The sequence below is a fragment of the Thalia democratica genome, chromosome 3 (genome assembly GCF_965202585.1).
Source record: "Thalia democratica chromosome 3, ktThaDemo2.hap1.1, whole genome shotgun sequence".
NCBI classification, from domain to species: domain Eukaryota; kingdom Metazoa; phylum Chordata; class Thaliacea; order Salpida; family Salpidae; genus Thalia; species Thalia democratica.
In genome coordinates, this window is record NC_139167.1 from 94,925,495 (window position 1) to 94,947,714 (window position 22,220).

General features: G+C 23.6%; 1 protein-coding gene across 1 annotated transcript; it reads left to right on the forward strand.

Moving 5' to 3' along the window:
• The first annotated feature begins 3,985 nt into the window (after positions 1-3,985).
• LOC145831821 (chromatin modification-related protein MEAF6-like) lies at positions 3,986-15,438 on the forward strand. Its single transcript, XM_082939161.1, has 7 exons — positions 3,986-4,024; positions 4,805-4,887; positions 5,446-5,558; positions 8,435-8,565; positions 9,937-10,036; positions 14,174-14,270; positions 14,559-15,438. The coding sequence occupies exons 2-7, from the start codon at positions 4,810-4,812 to the stop codon at positions 14,598-14,600; spliced, it is 561 nt and encodes a 186-aa protein (XP_082795287.1). The 5' UTR covers positions 3,986-4,024; positions 4,805-4,809; the 3' UTR covers positions 14,601-15,438.
• Positions 15,439-22,220: the final 6,782 nt, after the last annotated feature.

A 22,220-nucleotide genomic window follows, 5' to 3' on the forward strand; every position in this document is an offset into this window, starting at 1 on the left:
CTAACCCATTTTACCTTTTCATTCTTGTTTTATTTATGCATAGCAGGGTCGGCTCTATGGCATCGATAGCAGATGTCTTGATTTATAACTGAAAGAAGTTATAACTAGATTAATTGATTATAAAAAAAGCAACTTCGTTTATCCTTTTTATTTTTGCTTGGTAGTGATTTTTATTTTATTTAACTTAGTTTTACCTTCGTTTTTTATTAGGCTTGTCGCAATTTCCAAACGTTTACAAACAAGGTGTTTGCTGTTAGTCTCTACATGTATTTCTTTTAGTTGGTGAGGGAAGCGAGAAATAAACTGTTCGGCAGCCTAAAATGTAAAAACACACTTAAATAATAGAATACTGTCAAAACACTGTAGGGATAATAACTGCTTCTTAAAAAAAAGCTACTTGTTCTTACCTCAATGACATGTATCCCACAGCTAACACCATCATTTTGTCTGCCATGACTAAACCAATAGTTTGAAAATGTTCTGCTTTTTCTTAAAAACTGTTGTCGTTTTTTAATTGATGTCTATTAAAAATAAATGTACATTTAAGAAAATGATAAAAATTTAAAGCTATAAGTCTGTCATAATTAGAAGTTATAAATTAATTATTAACTACCACTAAAGATATTAATGAACTTAAAAAAACTTTGGCTTTAACTTTAACCTTTTATTTGTTGTATATTTACAATAAATGCCAATAATAAAAGTTAGAAAAGCTATCTGATATCTTTTCAATATTGTTAAATGTTTTATTTCCGTTTTTTAACTTAAACTTTAGTTTAAAATAAAATTAGACCCTAAAACGTGTAAATTGAGTAAAACCTGGAAGAAGTTGTTAAAACCTGGAAAAATAGGCCAAAACCATTTGGAAACCTTGCAATAAGTTAAAGTGGGGTAAATACGACAAATTAGTGTTTTTACGAGTATTTGGTTTATACAGTCGATTATGCAACAATAATTGTCATTTTTTTTTCGATATTATACTAACGTCAAGAAGAGATGTTCTAAATTTTATATACGAAATATTAAAAGGATATTCAAAGAGTAATGGAGGGGAAGTCGAATATAGAACTTTTATTCGAATGTGTGTCTAACTTGAGTAATGTCCATAATTTTAGGCTAAAAAATAAATGTTTAAAGTCTAAATATGCTTTATTTTAAACAAGCTATATAAATACATAGTAAAAATTAAGTTTATATATGATAAACTAAAATATCTAATCAACTTTATTTTACAATATTGTAATCATTATAAGTTATTGTATTGATATAATGGCTTTATATTGCCAAATAAAAGCTATAAAAATTTAAGTATTTTAGTTTATGATAAATAAGTTTAATTTTGTTATGCATTTATAAATTACAAATTCTTAGCTAAAAAGTTTGGTTGTAAATGACATTAAATGAATATATTTTCAGTTTGATATTGGTTCAACATCATCCTTTGTAATTACATGTTTAAAGCCTTGTGTGTTTAGTCTAAAAAGATACTTTGTTTTAAACAAGGTTTATAAATACATAAATAGATTTAAATTTATTTTTGTGAACTATTTTTCACAATTTCAACTATTTAGTTAAATAATAATTTATTTATTTCATTTAGTTCTTACTAAGTTACAAGATGCATTTAACAGATTTCAAAAATTCAAAATAATATTTGAGATATAGCCAGTGGAAGAGACAACAATAGATTACTTATGGGAGATGCAAACTAAAAAAAAATACTATTTGACTAGTAATTTATATTCTTCCACATTTTTTGAGATAACTACCTCAACCTTTCAGGAAATGTTCCTTGGAACATTTAGGAAATTCTGTTGCAAAAATAAAAAAATAGAAAAAAAAGTACAAAAAAACAGATTTTTTTTTTGTTATAAAATTTTATTTTTAAAATTTTCAAAATTTTGTTCCGACAGAATTTTCTAAATATGCATGGAACATTTCCTGAAAATTTGAGGTAGTTAGCTTAAAAAATGTAGGAGGAGATAGATTTTTAGTGATTTCTAGTTATTTACTGTTTTAGTTTGCACCTCCCATAAGGAACCTGTTGTGGCTTCCAACTTTGACCAGCTATATCTTGAAAATTATTTTGAATCTTTAAAATCTGTAAGAAGCATCTTTCAGCTTAGTAAAAGCAGGGTTGCCACTTTACCTGGAACCCTTGAAAAACAATTTAGGCACAAAAAATCTGGAAATACCTGGAATTTTAGAAATTTTCACATGTTTAGTAGTAAAATTTTAATTTGACTCAAAAAACCTATCATGTAAATAAATTTTTTTTCTCCTTATTAAAAAGTTTTTTTATTAAAAACATATTTAAAGTAGATTTACAGTATCTTTTCATTGTTTTTATACTTTTTAACACAGTTTCTTACCTTTAACTTACTCTAAACTATAAATAGACCAAAAAATGTGTACTTTTAAAAACCTGGAAGAAATTTGGAAAGCCTGGAATTTTTTTTGAAAAAATGAGTGGCAACCCTGTAGAAACTAATTAAAATAAGATGAAATTGTGAAAAAAGTATTCAGCCCCCTTTACCATTAAAGTGAAAAATTTTAACATACTATAGTATGTTAAGGACTTCTTATCTTTAATTATAAAAACATGGTTTTGGCAAAGTTATAGAATTTTGTTATAGATTATAAAACTGATTATAAAGTTATAGAAATTTGTTTGCATAAAAACCAATATTTAAAATTATTCAAATTTCAAGTCACTCAAAAAAAATATCCTTAGATTTTTACTTTTTTTTTTTGTATTGTTATGGTTTTATAATAACTGAATGGATTGACTTAAAATTTAATTTGAAAAACATAATGTTCTTTAATAGTATGTAGAAAAACTTTTGCAACCATAAGTGTAGAAACTTTGTTAAAAACAAGGTCAAATCAGAGTGGTCTCTCGATAAGATGTCTTCAAAGTATGGTTGATAGAACTTAAATAGTTAATTAAAATGAACTATTTCAGTTCTTAATATTAAAAGCTACTTTGTGTTTAAAATAAATAATCCAATATCAATCAAAATTCCATGCTTAAAAGCGTGTGGGAATTAGTATGGTTGTTATAACTCATCTTAAATATTTAAGTTTTTATTTTCAAACGGCCATGTGTAATCATACAAGCTATTGCTAGATACTGAAGCTAATTTGATACTTATGTATACAAAAATCAAACTTACTTGTTTTTGTAGTTTATTACTATACAAGATACTTATTTTGCCTGGAAACCTAGAACTTGAAAGTTTAGGAAAAAAAGATAAACCTGGAGTTTGATACTTCCTTATAAATATTGAAATTTTGACTAACTTTTTCAAGTAAAACTTTGAAACTAAAATTAGATACATTTGTTTTTTTCAAATTCAAAATACATATAACCATTTTCTTAGAGGTTTGTTTGTAAAAAAACACACTTGAGGACCTCACATTATATTTTCAGTACTTTTTACTACTATAACCTTTTTTCTTAAGGGCATGGGGGGATAATCACTTTTTTTAATAATTAAATCTTATTTTATAGAGTTTTAACAAGATGCTTTTTACAGATTTTAAAAGTCCAATTTTTTTTTGAGATATAGCAGGTCAATTTCAGAGGCAACAATAGGGTCCTTATGAGAGGCGCAAACTAAAATGGCAAATAACTAGAAATTACTAAAAATCTATCTCAAAAAAGACTATCTCACTAAAAATATTTCAAAAAGCTTAGGAGATATATTTTTAGTGATTTCTAGTTGCTGTATTAGTCTGTGCCCCTCATAAGGAACCTATTGTAGTCTTCAATTTTAGCTAGCTATATCTTTAAAAAAAAATGTTGAGTATTAAAAATTTGTAAAAAGCAACTTGTAGCTTAGTTAAAACTCAACAAAATAAGACTAATTTGTAAAAAAAAGTGTTCACCCCCTAGGACCTTAATTTAATTAGTCTACTTAAAAGATATAAAAAATAAAGATGAAGTTTGAAAAATCAGGAGGAAGGTCATAAAACCTGGAAGAAATTGAAAAAGGTGGCCACCGTGTCCAGGCCAATTCAGGTTAGTTAGAAATTTCATAAAAACTCAAGAAAGCTTGTTTGCAGTTTTTATTCACTTGTCATATTGGATTTGTAATAAAATTTTAGGCTAGTTTAAGTGAACCATAATTTTTTGTAAAAACTTATGTTTTATGCTTCAACATACAAAGTTCGTTCTTATTTTTCTGATGTCAGGGTTGCCACTCATTCAGAACACTCAGGATATTCTGAAATTTTTGAAAATATCAGAATATTTTGAATGTATTTTTAAACTTAAACTGACTCAAGATAGTTTTAAGATTATTTAAAATCTCAGGATAGGTTATTTTTCTAGATTTTTAATGAGAGCTAGTTGATTTAGTTTCAATATTTGTTCTTTTATAACCAGTTTTGTTCATTTTATAAGCTTTTTTTTTTAAGATTTGAAAAAACTTAAAATGACTCAGGACAGTAACTTTGACAAAAAGAGTGGCAACTCTGTAATGTTTAAAATGAATTACAAAAGATTATTATTGAAATTTTTCAATATTTAAAACTTAAGGTTACACAGGCTAAATTGTAGCTAATTTTTAAATTAAAGTTTAAAATAAATAACATAATTTGTTAAAATAGAAAAACTAGCACATTCAACCAAGGCTTATAGCAATAATAAAACATTTGAATTTCTTTAATTCTCATTTTAATGAATTAAAAAGTAAAAATGTTATAAAACACCAAAGTAGTTCATTATTTGTTGTAGATTTTTTAGATTTATAAGAACATTATTTTCAAATATAACATTCTTATTAGCTCATTTTTTAAGTAAATATGTCTGAAAATCCCAAAATAATCCACGATGACAGGGCAGAAATGCTTGAGTTGGTAAAAGTACAAAAAGAGTATGAGGTTTGTAATTTTTTTTTATTTAATTTATATGTTTATAATTAATTGTATATTGAGGTTTTTTCAAGTTTATAAAGGTTTATTGTTTTTTGATTATGTTCTATTTTTTAAGTTATTTATTGGTAATTGAAAAAAGTGAAAATATTTTTTATTTATATTTATGAGGTTTGTATTTTTCATTAATGTTGTTTCTTTTTTTCAAATATTTTATCAAAGTTTAAGTTGTTTATTAATAATAAAAAAAATAAGTATAAAATTTTTTTTAATACAAAATGACATTGAAGAGTATCTTGACATTTTATTTACATCAGAAGCTTTTAAAAGCAAAATTCTTATTGTCCACTGCTGAATATTTATTTTTATATGTAGGCATCATTTATAGTATACAAAGACAAAAAAGTAAATAATCTTTTGAAATGTTAATTTTATTTTTTGATATATTTAATGTTCGTTTGTTAATTAAGATAAAATTTAAAACATCCAAAGAAAAATACAGATTTAAGAATGTAGAACTTTTATTTATAAGTTTTCAAAATGTTAATCATTTTCTTATTATTTCAGGACAGTCTCCAGAACATCCAAAGACAAATCCACAATTTTGAAGGAAACTATATTGAAGAAACCAAACAATACGGAAATATCCTCGATGGTTGGGACAAATATTTGAGTAATAAGTAAGTTAATCAATTTATTTTATCAAATTTTTATTATTTATCTTAATGTTTAAGCAATGTGGTAACATAAGAAATAAAACTTTATAAGTAACAATATTTTTAATATCAATACACATTAATGTTTATATTAAAACACAATGGCAGTATATTGGATGGGTAGGAAAAATGTTTTTGAAATAAGTTAATTCAAAAAACTTAAAATATATTTTAAATGTTAATTATTGAAACATAATGGGAATATTTTGACTGGGTGTGTTAAATGTTTGAGTAATATGTTAATTTATCAATTTAATATAGTTTATTTTTTTGATATTTATCTTATTTTTCAAATAGTATAGAATTATTGTATATGGTTATGATACATTATAAGTAAAATGTTAGTTAAATTTTATTGTTTTTTTAAGGGCATAGGAGGGGAAGTAAATCCCTTTTTCACAATTTAATTTATCTAAAAGAGTTTTAACTAAGCTACAAGAAGCTTTTTACAGATTTTTAAAACTCAAACTAAATTTTGAGATACAACAGGTCAAAGTTGTAGGGGCAAACTAAAATGGCCTATCACTAAAAATCTATCTTCTACGTTTTTTGAGAAAAATATTCCAAACTTTCAGGAAATGGTTCCACACAATATTTAGAAGATTTTGTCAGAAAAAGTTAAAAAAGAAATTATAAAAATAAAAATATGTTTGTTTTTTTTTTTTTTTTGTCATTAAATGTCGCCGCTGATTTTGACCTGCTGTATCTTAAAAGTTAATTTGAGTTTTAAAAATCTTTAATTAACTCAGTTAAAACTCTTTAAAATAAAACTAAACTGTGAAAAAGTTGATAATTCTTACTCCCCTATGCCCTTAATATTTATAACAATGCAGCAATATTTTAATTGATGGGTAATAAGTAAAATTTATACTATTATACATTATTTAATTAACTACAACAATATATAAAACTATACTAGGCAATTAGGATAGATGTGTAAGCAGAATGTAAATTTATATTTTGTCTAAACAATACTGGAATATTTTAAACAAGTAGGGTCAATACTAGAGTAACAAGGTTGTTTAAAATAACAATATAAAACATTTTCTATCTAATTCAACAAAGTTAAATTTCATAAATCAAAACAACATGCAGGGTTCGTGCGCGTCAGGCTAAATCAGGCCAAGTCAGGCTAAATCAGTTTTTTATTTAAAAATTTGAGAATCTCGATTTTTCTCAGTTCAAATGCTTGAAAATTTTTGATTAAAAAAAATTGAGAAATCTTTTTAAGATCAAATTGAGATGTGAATTTATTTCCAAATAAAAATATAGTTATTAAAGACAAAATCAGTCAGTATTTGTAAAAATAAATGCTTATAATCTTTTGTTGAATTTAAAAAAAAATTATAAAGTTTTCATTATTTTGTTTTGAGTAGATTATATTCTTCATAATTATGAAAATTTGTAAAAAAAAATCAGTTTAAATTTTACTGTTTAGTTCAATAACTTTGCTGTTTGTTCGAATTTGTTTACATCAACAATGTTTTAAGAGCTTAGTCGGTTGAACTGTTTTGATTTATAATTTAAAGTCTTTATACCAAATACTTTTTAGATTAATACTTTTAGCAGTTTATTCATATATTTTACTGTTTATTTAAAGTCATTAGAGATTATCACAACACTAAAACTTAGCTTTAAGATATAAGTACTAAATTTTTTTGGGAGTACAAATTTTAGGTACAATTCATTTTTCTTTACACGAATAAAATATTAAAGGGGTTTTTAACTTAAAATTAAGCTTTTTAAATCTGATACGACATCAACAATCAGTGTATCTATTTAGAGTTTAGGATTTATAATTATGCATCAATTTTAAGTATTAGTCAAAATGCTATAAATTTTATTTATTTATTTTAATACTTGTGTAAGCGTTATATTTTAAATGTTAAAAAACACGACAATGCAGGTCGCTTTATTATAAAACTTCCTGTTATAATGTTTTTACTTAGTGCTAAATTAAATTGAACAATTGTGTTTAGTAATATATATTAAATTATTACACTAGTAATAGATTATATATAACACTTATTTTAAAACTTATCACTGAATTTGTTATGTTAAGGCATAGGAAGTCAATCACCTTTTTCACAATTTAGTCATATTTTTATTGAGTTGTAACTAAGCTATGAGTTGCTTTTTGCAGATTTTTAAAGCTAAAAACATTTTTGAGATAAAGCTGGTTGAAGTCAGAGACTACAATAGTACTAATCAAGACCCCCCATTACCTAAAATGACTTCTAAGGGGGATTTTCTTTACTTTGAAAAAATGTCAGGCTAAATTGGTCTCAGTCAGGCTAAATGAAAAAAATTTCGCGCACGAACCCTGAACATGGGAGTATACTAAATGTATTGAATAAGTATTTTATATAACAATAGTATTTGTTGAAGTAGAATTAACACATATTATGTACTTAATATTACACTATAATTTATAACAATAGCTATATATGAATATAATTGTTTGGTACTATAGTAGTAAACTTGTTTAAAAAGTTTATCAGGTTCTATATTTAAATTTCCACAATTTTAAAAATAATACTTTGACATGTTGAAAATTTTTATTTTTTAGTAAATCTTGTCTGTTTCTCAAAAAGGCTGCTGATACCTCTAATAGAGTTTTTTTGTAATAGTTATTTGAAAGTTTTCAAAATCATAACAAAATAAATTCAACAAGTAAAATAAATACTCAGCTTAATACATTTTTAAGTTGATAAGAAGTTTTTTAGTAAACAAAAGGACAGGGTTGCCACACACCCAGCCTAGCTTGATTTTTTTATATTCAGGCTTTTTGTTTAGTTAAACTTTATTTTTATGTAACTTATTAAATGTATATTTTCAAGGACCTTCAACACCAAAGACAAGAACAACGCGGGCAAACACAAACCATACAAAGTCAAGGAAAGTGACAGGCTGTTCAGTTCATCCTCCGTTACTTACAAGTCATCCATATCACAAAAGAAAATTAGCCAAGGTAAGTATAATTAAACATTAAAAAATTAATAATAAATTACCTTTTAAATACAAAGTTTTATCTTCCGTTACTTACAAGTCATCCATATTGCAAAAGAAGATTAGCCAAGGTAAATTATATTTTAGATAATATCATTTTAATATCTTGGAATTAATATAATTAATTGATAAGTATGAAGACAGATTTTTAATAAATGTATTTAAAAATCTTCTTTATCACAAAAGAAGATCAGCCAAGGTAAGTAAAACATAACTATTAGGAAATTAATATCATTTAAATAATGTAATTATAATTGATAGATGTGTAGACAAACTTTTAATATCTGTATTTAAAAGTATACTATATCACAAAACAAAGTCTGCCAACGTTTATAGAACTTTTTTAATAACTTAGTTACTATTTAAATAAAAATATAAAGTTCTGCAACATGTTACCCTACTTCTCTCAAGAAAATTGAAGGTAAATATAATTAAAAATGCTATTATATAAATGTTTTTAATCCTATGGTTAATTACTACAAAAGAAAAGATGATGGTTTAATAACCCATGACTAACAAAAGTTACCTGAGATTAAAGCAAAGAAATTCAAACCAATTTTTTAGGATAACTATGACTCTTTATGGTTTTACTGCTAATAATGTTGATGGTGAATGAGATATAATTTCTACAAAATAGTGGAACTTTCACTTCTTAATTTCTGATGTTGTTTAAGAATAAGTTTAGTTTTCACAAGCATTAAAGAATGTCATCTATTCAGGGTTGCTAAAGAGTGTGGAATCCTTGAATTTGACAATTCAGGCTAAAAAAACGTAGAAAAATCTGGAACTTCAGAAATTTAGATAAAAAACCTTAAATATTAACAAAAATGACTAAAAAACCTGGAATTTAAACAGTTTGTACATGTCTAGTAATAAAATTTTAATTTGACACAAAAAGTATATCATATAGATAAAAATAAAAACACATTTAAAGTAGCTTTTCAGTATATTTTCAATTTTCTTATACTGTTTCAGCCAGTTTCTTATTTTAAACTTAATTTAATACTAAAATAGACGCAAAAAACTTTTACTTTTGAAAACCTTGAAAAAAAAATTCAAAAACCATTGGCGACCTAGTTTTAGACACCACAAATGATACCAAAAAAAAAAGATTAAACTGAACAGAAAACATCATATTATCTGCTGATAACAATATATGTTTAAATTAGTTTTATTAATTTAAATATTTCAATAATTTACTTAAATATTATACAGTTGTCACAATTACAAGTGACACTGAGTTAGATAAAACTAAACATAAATTATTTTTATTTACAATTTATATTGCATATTATCATGAGTAATTCAATAATATTTTGTAAAAATATTTCAGTTGAAGACACAACTACAAGTGATACTGAATCGGATAAAACTGAACAGAAAAATGTTAAAAGAAAACTCAAGTTGGATGCGAGTGAAACTACAGTTGTTAAGTAAGTAAAAACTGTTATGTGTTACAAATATACTTAATGTTTCATAAGCTAGATCATGGTTTCCAAAGCTTTTTTTTTCAAATGGCCCCTTTAAAGAAATTAAAAAAGCTATGGCCCCCCAACATAATTACTTAAAAAAACTACCATTAAAAACACCTAAAACTGTATTGTATTTATTGTTGGAAGAAAACTTAAGTTAAACGCAAATGAAACAACTGTTGTAAAGTAGGTGAAAATTATCATATATATTTAAAGTTACACAAGTTAATTGAAAATATATTGTATTAATTCTAATTACATTGTACTTATCGTGAATAGGAAACTTAGATTAGATGCAAACGAAGCCACAACTGTAAAGTAAGTAAAAGTTTTATATACATTCAGTATTTCTAATGTTTCAATATTTAAATAGCATCAAATTGTATCTCATTAGTACATTATTGTATTTGTTATCAGAAAGAAAGCTTGTATTGAATGCAAAGCAAGCCATTGTTGTGAAAAATTAGTGAAATGTTACACATATTTTTAACTTTTGTAGCCCATCATTTGTAATGTATTGAATTTATTAAATTTTATATAATTTCAAGTTAAGTTATAAGTTGAAAAGTAAGTCAAAACATAATGTTGGCTGTATCCTATTTTACACATTAAGTAAAAAGGATACTTGAAATAGGCTGAATCAAGTTAGTTTGTAAATTTTTCATATAGCTAAGTATAAATATTGTTTATATTTATTGAATTTTAAATGGATGCAATTTACAAAATAGTTGTATTACTTTTACAATCATTAAACAAATATACCACTATAGTACAACTATTTTTCTAATGATTGTTCTTAAATAAGAAATGCAAAAAATTTAAAACTCACATTTTAGTACAAATTGCAATTTCTAATGATGAAAGTTAATAATAAGTAAAAATTCAAAACTTTTAATATTATTTGTGTAAGTATATTGGTATATATATTATCTAAATATAAATTGATTTTTTTGTAATTGTAACAATTTATGCAAAGGATGTTTTTGTAGTTTTTTTTTGTACTTAAGTTTAAAGATAAGTGACAAAAATATTTCAAGCCTTTTTTTTTAAACTTAATGTACCTTAAATCAGTCAGTATAAGTCTAAAAATATCACTAAAAATTTGTAAATTTGAAGTTCTTTTTGGTCAAAAAAGTTGATAAGTTATTAAAATGTTATAGTTTTATTTACTATTTGCCTTTGAAATGTTAAAAATCAGTTTGGTAATAATTGATAGACTTAGGTACTTATTGTAGAAAGATTAAAACATTGCAATTTTTTTGAAACATTAAAAAATAATTAAAAATCGCGGAGTAAAAGCTTATTTTAAACTTGCACTATTAAAAAAATAGAGAAATGTTTTGTATAGAAGTGTATATATTCGACTATTAAAATGATGTGTATAAGTTCGAGTACTTTTAATGAACATTTGGATGTATATATAAGTTTAACTATATGAAGTTTAACATTTATCACTGATGCTTCTTCTTTTTTATTCTCTTAACAGAAAAGGACCATTGAATGAGAACTTATGCAAACTTATTATTAAAAACTTGAACCGGTAAATTATTGTGATTACAATTTTTTTAAATTTTGTTAAAAATGCGCAAAGTATTTAAAAATTTTTTGGAGCACATAAGGCTGTAACGGTCTAACTTATCAGTAGTATATAATATTCAGGGTTGCCACACACTCATGGAACTCAGGAAATTTTAAAGTTGTAGAAATTATTTTTGAAAATCTCAAAAAAATTTTTTCTAGATCTAGAATAAGATTTAGTTAATCCAGTTTCAATATTTTGTACAATAAAGTTAATTTTATTAATTTTTAAGAAATTCATTTTTAAGAAATTTATCTTATTTAGAAATTTTTAAGCATTGCGGCAAGTTCTTCAATATTCTTAGAATTAACATGGTAATTTGAAAAAAATAATTTTTTTTAAGGACTTGAAAAAACTCAGGGAAGTTTCTGGTCACTCAGGGAAAATTTTTTCAACTCAAAGAGTGGCAACCCTGAATACTACTAATGCATTATTTTTTAATTAGCGTATAATTAAAATTTTTAATAACTATTACAGTTTAAGTTTTAAACTGTGAAGAAAGGTATATAGATTGAAAAATAAAACACAGAAATTATAAAACCATTTAAACCAACCTAGATTTGTCAATAGTTTAGAAAAATGTTTTATAATTATACCTATATTTTAAAGTATTAAAATTATAGCATCACATGCTAATCTATATTGTTTTCTTTATTTTTTGACAGAAAAAATCCTACAATAGAGAATTTATGTCCAGTTTTAAAACGAAAAACAAAAAAGGGTGAATGCTAATACTGGTTTACCTTTACGTAGATTAAAAAAAAAAACAACAATTTAAATTAATTTTGATAGTTTTTATAATAGTTTGAAAGTACTTTTTAACCAGATTAAAAATTCTCATTAGTTTTAAAACAACAATGTAGAAATAAACATATCCATAGTATACTTATTTTTATACTCTTGTTTGTTTTTACCAAGTAAATGAATACGAATTTAATTTTATAAATATCAAAATGATGTTACAAAAACAGTATCTACTTTATTTATACTTTAGTAAATCTAGAACTAAGTAATAATACGACATGTGGTTTATTAATAAATATTTTTTTTAACCTAAAAAAATACAATCTAATATAGTTAATATTATATGTATATTTTTTAAAGTACTTAAATAACTACTGTTCACTATTTTATTAAAGAAAAAAAAGTTTATGATTCATCTTTATCTACAGATTTTTGTCTAAGTTGATTATTTTTGAATATCCCACTAAAAAAATAATATAAGTAATTTATTAGGGTTTCCCAAATTAATTTTCAGGACGATACCCTTGAGCATTAATTATAGAAATTTTCCATTTATTAATTCGCTTCCTTGTTATATTCAGGGTGGCCACTAAACCATGAAAAGCTGTAAAAGCTGTAATTTGAAAATTTAGGCTTAGAAACCATAAATTTGAGAAGTTTTGAAAAAAAAACTGGAAAAACCTGGAATTTTAAGCAATTTTTACATGTTAAATAGTAAAACTTTGACTTGACACAAAAAATCTGCTGATAGATAAAACCGCCCACTTTGGGAAACCCTGATTATAATGATCATAGTTAATATTTATAACTTAACATAATGTTTTATACTACTAATACATTAACAAACTATAACTTTTTTGTTTCTAGTCTACACAGATAAATACTACAGCAGGAAAAAGCTTCCGTTTTGATTAAATCTAAAAGTAAAAAAAGTTAATAATAATGTCACAGAAGCCTTTCTACAATTAAATGAAGAGTACTGTCTGTCATTACTAAATATTATATAAAAGTTACTAATATTATATGCATTCTCTTATTATTTTTATAGGAGAAAAGTTTAACCTACCAAAAGGTTTTTATTATAAAAGAATGGTAAGTATTTATTCTGACTCTGTCCTGAACCAATATTGAAAGTATATTTCACATATATAAAGCTTGTCATTAATAAGAAAGAAAATATAAATAATTTAATTTGTCCATTACTGTGAATTTAAACTCCGTCAATTTCGCCATTATTTTTTAAATGAAGTTTTGTTAAGTGCATTATATCAAGTGCTTCTAAAATTGCTGTAACTTTAATTTTTTATTGTGTAGGTAAAATATTTTGTTCGTTTTAATACATACAAATAATTTGTTTATAGAATAGTTTTTACCAGTATCTTATAAGATTGGTGGTAAACAATATGTTTTTAAATTAAAAATTTAGTAAAGTGGTTATACAAACTAAATAAGTATTTAAACAATTTGAAAACTGTGGTGCTTGTATTTAGTGTTCCTACTAATTTTATATTGGAATGATTTCAAAGTTTAAAAATAGTAGGTTATAATGTTTTTTAATTAACTATTCGCTCATTAACGGTTTAATTATTCATAGTTTCAGATAAAAACAAACTTTAAAATATAAAGTAATCATAATTTATTTTTTACTTAAAAAACTGGTTCTCTGAAAATATAAATGTATTTTTCCAAAGAAAATGTCTTGTAAATTATTTCAAGCAAAAAATTAAAATTCAAGTAAATTTAATTAAAAATATTAATTGATGTTTATTTTACAGAAAAACACCCGTGAAAGAGAACTTGGTGCCTTCGTCGAAAGAAACGAAAAAATCTGAAAAAACTCCCAACAGTGCCGCTAGTGGGGAAAAAATTCAGGTTTATTAAAGTCTTATTAATAAAATTAAAATAAACAGCAATATAAATAATAAATTCAGGTTTATTAAAATGCTAAAATTAGAATTAGGTTAAAATCTGCTCTTAAGAGTAAAATATACAATAATATGAAGATTCAATAGTAAAATCATCTAATGATAATTTTTAACTAACTTAAAATACGGCTGAAAAGTTAAACGTTAAATTATAACAAGTTTAATATGTGTTTTTAATTGTTTTTTTTTTAAATTAAATTTTAAATAATTTGTAAATCAACTATATAAAATACAGATGAAGAATTCAGAAAAGAAGAAAAAGAAGGTAGCGAAATGATTATGACGTCATAATAGATTAGAAGTTAAAAGGTCATTTTCTAAACGATATCACAATTGTGTGGTTTTAGGATGAAAAATTTTAGGGTTTTAAATTGATGTTTTGTTGTCAAATAGTTAATTTCTTGAAGTTTAAATTAAAAAAAATAGTTTTGTATGTTTTCATTTTTTAATAAATTGTTTTTAATTTATCTTTGGTTTTATAAAATACTTAAAATTTATAAAAGTGCGTAAATTTAACATTTTAGAACGTTTATATAGTTATTTTTGAAATATTTGGTTGGATACAGAACTGAATTAAATTTCAAAACTAAATTTTAAATGTTTTTTCAACGCATTTTAAAATAGAGAAAGTTGTTTAAGAAACTTTTAGAATTTGAACTGTTTGTTTTTAAATATTAGCTAGTCAGTATATACAGGGTTGCCACTTTACCTGGAAAAACCTGGAATTTAAGAAATTAAAAAAAAAACCTGGAAAAACTTGGAATTTTTAATAATTTTCAGTTGTAAAATTTTGATTTGATTTAAAAAGTCTATCATATAATTAAAATTTTTTGTCATCATCAAAATTTGATTTTATTTTAAAAACATATTTAAAGTAACTTTACAGTATCTTTTCAATATTTTTATACTATTAAACACAGTTTCTTAAATAGAAATTAACCTAAAACTAAAAATTGACCCAGAAATGTGTAATTTTGAAAACCTGAAGAAATTTGGAAAACCTGGAAAAAAATATTTAGAAAACGGTTGGCAGCCCTATATATATTTCAGTAATCGATTTATAAAACTTCAATTTTGATTAAAGTGTTTGAATATTTTTATTATTTTTACATAAGTTCTTTAGATCTGGTACAAGTCACTAGTTTTTACAAGACATATTAAGTTCTAAAATATTTGATAGAAACTACTAACTTTTAAATGAGTAAATTTGATTTGAATTTTTGTATAAGTTTTAGAACTATTTCATTATTTAACATAAGTTATAGAACCTTAAAATAATGTTTTATTTTTTTTTACAATATTAAGTTTTTAACAGATTTCACTAAAAAAATATTTAAAAAATTTAAAATGGTAACTATTTTATTTAGTATGAGTGTAAATTTCAATTATTATCACATTGTGTTTTAAATGATAAGAAAATTTGGAAAAACTAGTTAACACGAAGATTTTTGAAAAATTAGTTTACAATGGTTTTTGAAAAACTAGTTTACAAAAAGTTTTTGAATAGCCAAATTGTTATAAATTTTGTTAACTGTTTTCATTTGAACAATTTTTGTAATAAACACTGGAAATTGTATTTAAATATTGTTATAAAATTTATGTATTAATTCAATTAAAATATAATAGTTGCAGAATAATGTTTTATGTTATATTCTTAGCTCTATTGTTTTGATTTTAACTATAGTTACATATTAACTTTTTGAATTTTTGTATAAGATATCTTAAGAACTAGTTATTAAATAAAAAGAAATATATAACTAAGTTAAACTATTTTTTGATTGAATTCTTCCCTGATAAATTTAAATTAAACTAATTATTAAAGTTGTTGTTTCTTGGTAGTCTATGAAAATAATTTTTTCATAAACTCAGTGTTCTTTAAAATGCTTGTTTCACTTATACAATATTTTGTTTACTTGAATTCATCAACTGTATATAATTACTTTTTTGAAAATGCGTAAGAAACATTAACAAAATGAAAATATCCTTTAAAAATAAATATCTATCGTTGTTTAGTAATTTAACATTAATTTAGTTTCTCTATTAATTACGACGTTTCATAAACCAAATTTTATGAAATAGTCACTTCCAATTATTAGATATCGCCCCTAAACTAGTTTATTACCCATTTACTTTTTTCCTTCCTACTATTTAAAGTTCCCTGATAGCAAAAATTTCCCCTAAAGGACGATATTTCTTATATTGGGAAACCCAGCTGTAGTAAATTAGTTTATCTTAAAATAATTTATTTAACTGTTAATTTTTGCTATGACCAAGCAATTATTTAAAGAAATACACTATGTACTCTAGCATTAGACATGCATAAGTTGTAAATACATGTTTAAATAAAAATTTATGGCTGTTTTAAGATTAATTTTTCCGTTATCTACGACGTTTCATAAACGGAATTTAATAAAATATTTATTAGATATCTCCCATTTACCAGATATCGCCCCTAAACCAATTTATTACTCGTTTACTTTTTTGCCTCCCTACTAATTATATTCCCTGATAACAAAAATTTTTCCTAAAGGACGATATTTCTTACTTTGGGAAACCCAGCTGTAGTAAATTAGTTTATCTTAAAATTTTTTATATATGTTAATTTTTTTAAATAATTCAGCAATTATTCAAAGAAATGCATTATGTGCTCTATCATTATACTACTAGTTTTTTATACAAAAAAGTTATGTTTGCAATTTTAAAAACTGAAAAAAAATTGTACAGATTGAAAGCAAAATATAGGAAAATATTTTTTTTTGCATTTTACCAAATTTAGCTAACGCGTAAAGAATCTTAATTGTAAACAAATTATACAAATACTTTTCACAAATAATTAAAAAAAGCTAAATTTTTTAGTTTGTAAATTTTAGTAATAACTAAAGTTTATTAATATTATAACTGCAATTTAAAAGGTTTGTTACTTAAAATCAATGATTAAAATGATCATCAACTATGTACTTTAAAAAAAATTTAATATACAAAAAAAAAAATTAACATACGGTCATGTTGTTTAAAAAGAATATGTAAGTTTTTCGACTTGCTATATTTTATTCCAGTTTATTGTAAGACTAGCTCTAGTCTTTAGATCTTATTCTTTAGTAAATTACACATAAAGGTTTATTACACTGTTCTAACAATAAGTATTATTCAAAAGTTAAGAATCAAAACTTTGTTAGACTATTTTGAGTATTTTTAGTTGCCATATATAGTGTGGTACACATATATGCGTAATTTTTTTTTTAGAATCTCAGAAAAAAAAAACATTTTAATATTTTTGTTTTTAAAATTCCTCATAATCTAGAAATTATGTTAAAAAATAACAAAGCATCATTTTGTTTTATGTTTAAAAAACAGCAGCTTTTTTATACATGTTTAAGCTTTTTTTAGCTTTTTTTTTAATTAAATAACATTTAACACCAATTTAAAAATGAAGAACTGGGTTATATTTTTCTATTTAAAGTTTACCTTACTAATCCAAAAGGATAAAACATTTGGTGGATAAATAACAAAAATGTTGAGCAACAAGAAAACTTAGACAAAATAGTTAAGTTTAGATAAGTAAATGCATTTTAATAACTTTAAACTTTTCGTCACAATTATAAATAATTCAAAATAACGCACAAAATACTTGGCTTTTTAAGATTGAGTCTGAAAATCAACCTGAAGTTTACAAAAATTTTCAAAAATAAGTAGTAAGAGTACTATACTAACCATTATTGATACTTAATTATGTTAGCTTGAATGTTTTTTTTTGCACAGTTAAAAGTTTGTTTTTTTTTCTTTTGGCATCAGGTCTTTATTCAGGTTAAACATTTATTTTAAACTTTACAAAATGTAATACCACTAAAACAATTATTTAATAAAATGCTTTTGTTGTTTTACTTAAGTTCTTTTCATAAACCTCAAAATATTTTTATAGTTTCACTGACTTTAATAATTTGTGAATGTTCAGAATTTTTACAATATAAAAAACATTCAAAACACGTAAAAATAATAATTTGTAATTAATGTATAATGTAATGATGAAATATACTTTTTTTTCACTCAAAAATACCTTTAGTATGAAACAAATAGAAACTTACAAGTATGTTTAATAAACTGTTTCCTGTTGGTTAAAATGGTTATTCCACACAAATATTTTTATCGTATTTTAACATAAAGTTAATAATTATTACTTAAGTCAATTAGAAGTATCTGTTTTTTCGCTCTCTCCGCAAACGATCACTTCAGTGCATATGAACTTAAGCCCGCTCGATTCTTTGCGACTTTCCCTGCCTGAAGAGCCATATAAGGACCATTGTAGTCTTGGATGCTGTTAGTTTGGTGAAATTCACTATCTGTTACACTTGTACGTGGTGACACTTTTACAGTTGATCAAACAAACTTTAAACGATTTCACTAAGTTGAGTGTTAAAAACAAAAGAATACTTAAATTATAGTGTTAGTTGTTGAAATGTTATTTTACTTTAAATTCTGATTAGAATTAAAAAAGTTAAAGTTCTGATAAAAGTAAAAACAAAACTACATTAAAAATGAATGATTAAATATTTGTATCATGATTACACTAAAAATAAGTTCTTTACAAAACTAATTTCTACTACATATTCAACATAAAAGACTAAGAATAGTTTTTGAGTACATGGTACTTTTTGATTTTTAATATATTTTTTTTACAATTAATGTTTGATTGTAAAAAAATCGAATACTGTATTAATTTAAATTGTTTATATTATGCATTTACAAAATTTCCTTTTTAGTTTAGCACATAAATTACCTTTTTATTAATGAACTTTTTTTTTAATTGTGCAAGGTTGCCACATATCGAGCTGAATAAAACTCCTGACTTTACCTGAAGATTTCCTGACTTTACTTGGAAATTTCCTGACTTTTTATCTTGGAAATTTGGTCCAAGGCCAAAGTTTATCATATTTGACAATTTGGTCCATATAATTCAGATGTGTGTAATTTTTGCATCAAATTTTGTTTCTTGTAGTTTTTTACAGATTAGTTTAGATTTTCACTGCTAAGCATTTTTTTTCTATCACACTATGACTTTTTGTTAACTGTAGTGTACAACTTAATGACGGAGAGGTCTTTTAATACACCCAGGACCTTAGACCTAAATTTTAACATTGTCACACGAGTTGGCCGAGTAATTGTGCTTGACAACGTGTGAAACCCACAAGATTACAGCGGTTCTGGTTTGCGACTTACTCTTATATTTGCATTATTATTTATTATATATAAAACTTGTTTATCGGCTCACACTACTACCACTGCTCTCACAACTTGCTACTCTGCTGCTTTCATCACACTCGAACTTGAGCATTATAGAGATTAAGTTTGGTTGACTCCTCTTCTTTTCTATCTATGTCCTCATATGAACATAGAGCGCCTTTTAAACTATATTGGAAAGTGAAAAAGTGCACATATTGCGTTAAAAATGTTTTAATGAGCCATTCAGAATTTGTTTTTAGAAAGCCAAGAAGAAAGTTGGTTTTGACTTTGACTAATTAAAATATCATATACGTATATAAAATTTACATAATTAATGAAAAATTATCTGAAAAGAAAAATAACGATGATTAGTCTGAGTAAATGTTTAACATAACTTATTAGTTTTTTGTACAACTAATTCTAACTAGACACCTAAAATTGAAAAATAAAACTCATACTCTTAATTAATACTCCAATAAAATCAAAATATATTTTAATTTATTACAAAAATTAAATAAGACCCTAAGAAAATAGAATCACAGTAGCATAATTAAAACAAAGACATTAGCAAAATGCAGTTTTTTAGTGGTGAAAAAATTTCTTACAAAGAGCATAATTTTAACTTATTTGCTGTTTTTTTTTTTTGGAAAACCCCTTTATTTCCTGATTTTATGGCAACCCTGTGGAACTACTGTAAGACTAAAAAACATTTTAAAAAAGTTGTTAATTGCTTATTCAATAATTTGCTGTACATACTAATGATCATCAAATTTAGGATAAGTTCTAAAAAGCTAAAGTAGGTAAATACTAAACTTGATTTAAAAATTGTTTTGTTTTAACGTAGCTCTTACTAAAAATAATCTAAGATTAAAATAATGTTATAGAAGGGTTTATTTAGATTCCAATAATGTTTCAAATAAAATGGTAACTTAATAACCATAGGTATGTTTTAAAATAGTTAATACAAAAAAAAAACAAGTCTGATTTTTAATTTAAATATTCGCATTTATTTTTTAATAAAGTTATAGTTGTTAAAGTTTTAAAACGTTTTAGTTAGATTTAAACTAAAAAATAATTTTATAAATAAATTTGTCTTAAGTTTAAATAAATAATTACTTTAACGGTAGATAAAATATTTTTAAAACATACCAGAATAATTACGTAAACTGTAAGAAGTTTTTGCTAAATTCGAATTAATTAAAATATTTTTCTTCTGAATGTCAATTAGTAATGTTCCAAAGCAAAACTATATGTTTTGCAGAAATAAAAACTACTGATATATTAAATTTTATAGTTTGAATATATCTGTATAAATATTTTTATACAGCTCAACAACCTCGTAAAATTTTAATTGAATTACGTAAACAAAAATTTTTACAAGAACTTAAAACCAAATTGTTTCTTTTACTTTTTAAATTAAGCTTCCAAAAAATTATTTTCGTATACAGTAGATGTAAATACAGTTTTAAGAAACTAGTAATCTATAAAAATAAGTAAATTAAATGTGATTAGAATACTTTTCTTAATATATAAGTAAGTTAACAAAATAAATAGTGTTACAAACAGAACTAAAGAAGTTTTATAATACATTTTAAATTTAAGTTTATCTAGATAGAAATATTAAACAGTTCAACAAACCCATTAACTTTTAAATTAACTTACATAGATATCTATTGCTACATCGAACTAATATTAAGTAAAATATTTTGGTCTAAACTCAAGTTCGTACAAGGTTATGTTTTAAATTTATATGTAAATGAAATTTTTAATAGATAGTTGCTGACCAAAATTACATAAACTGAATGTATATTCAAACTTTAAAATAATGCCTGAAGCTAAATTACACAAATATTTGTAAAAAGTATATCTGCAATAAATATTAAGCTTTTTAACTTTATAAAGATGTTTTATTAAAAAAATATTTACTTCATACCTAAAATCTAAAATCATGTTAATTGAAAAAATTAATTGTTGTCTTTTACAAGCATTAAACAATATTTACTACTTTATATAAGAACATTTTTATACACTAACTTGATTAAAAAAAAACAAATTAAAAACTTATTTTTTTGTTATAAAAATTAATAAAACAACAAATTTGTTTTAGTTTAATAAACAATGTCACTATTGCACACAGTATGAATAAATAAAAAAATCACCTTTTAAACAAAAAATCAAAAAAATAGTTAGAATGAAGTATTCCGCAAATGTTAATTTTACTATAACAGTTTGAAATAACTATTTTGATGAAAAACAAATTTTTAAAACCAAAACCACAAAATTTTAACAACTTTAATTTAACTAGAAAAATTTAAAATAAAATGTTTGTTGCAAAAGTTTAACACTTAAGTTTTTAAACCATGTAAAAATTAATGAAATTCATACTTTTCATGAAAATTTAATATTCCAAAAACATATTCATTACTTATATTAACACTTTGTAAAATATAAAAATGAAATTAGTCATGTAGAAAATATTAAAAATATTAAATAGTACAAAAGAAAAACTTATTAAGAAAATCAAGTACAATGAATTATTTATAACCTACACTTGTCATGAATATTTTTTCATAAACACACATAAATTAAAAAAAATCCAAAACCTTGTAAATCGTTTTTTCTAAAAAAAATAATTTGTATCAATTTAAAACGGGCTGGTTTTGATTTCCGACATGTAAAA

Bases quoted from the DNA above. Each gene is read 5' to 3' on its own strand.
- LOC145831821 (XM_082939161.1), top strand. From the start codon at position 4,810: ATGTCTGAAAATCCCAAAATAATCCACGATGACAGGGCAGAAATGCTT. The intron at 10,037-14,173 runs GTAAGTAAAAAC...TTTATTTTACAG, and splicing joins AGTGAAACTACAGTTGTTAA to AAAAACACCCGTGAAAGAGA. The intron at 14,271-14,558 runs GTTTATTAAAGT...TATAAAATACAG, and splicing joins CTAGTGGGGAAAAAATTCAG to ATGAAGAATTCAGAAAAGAA.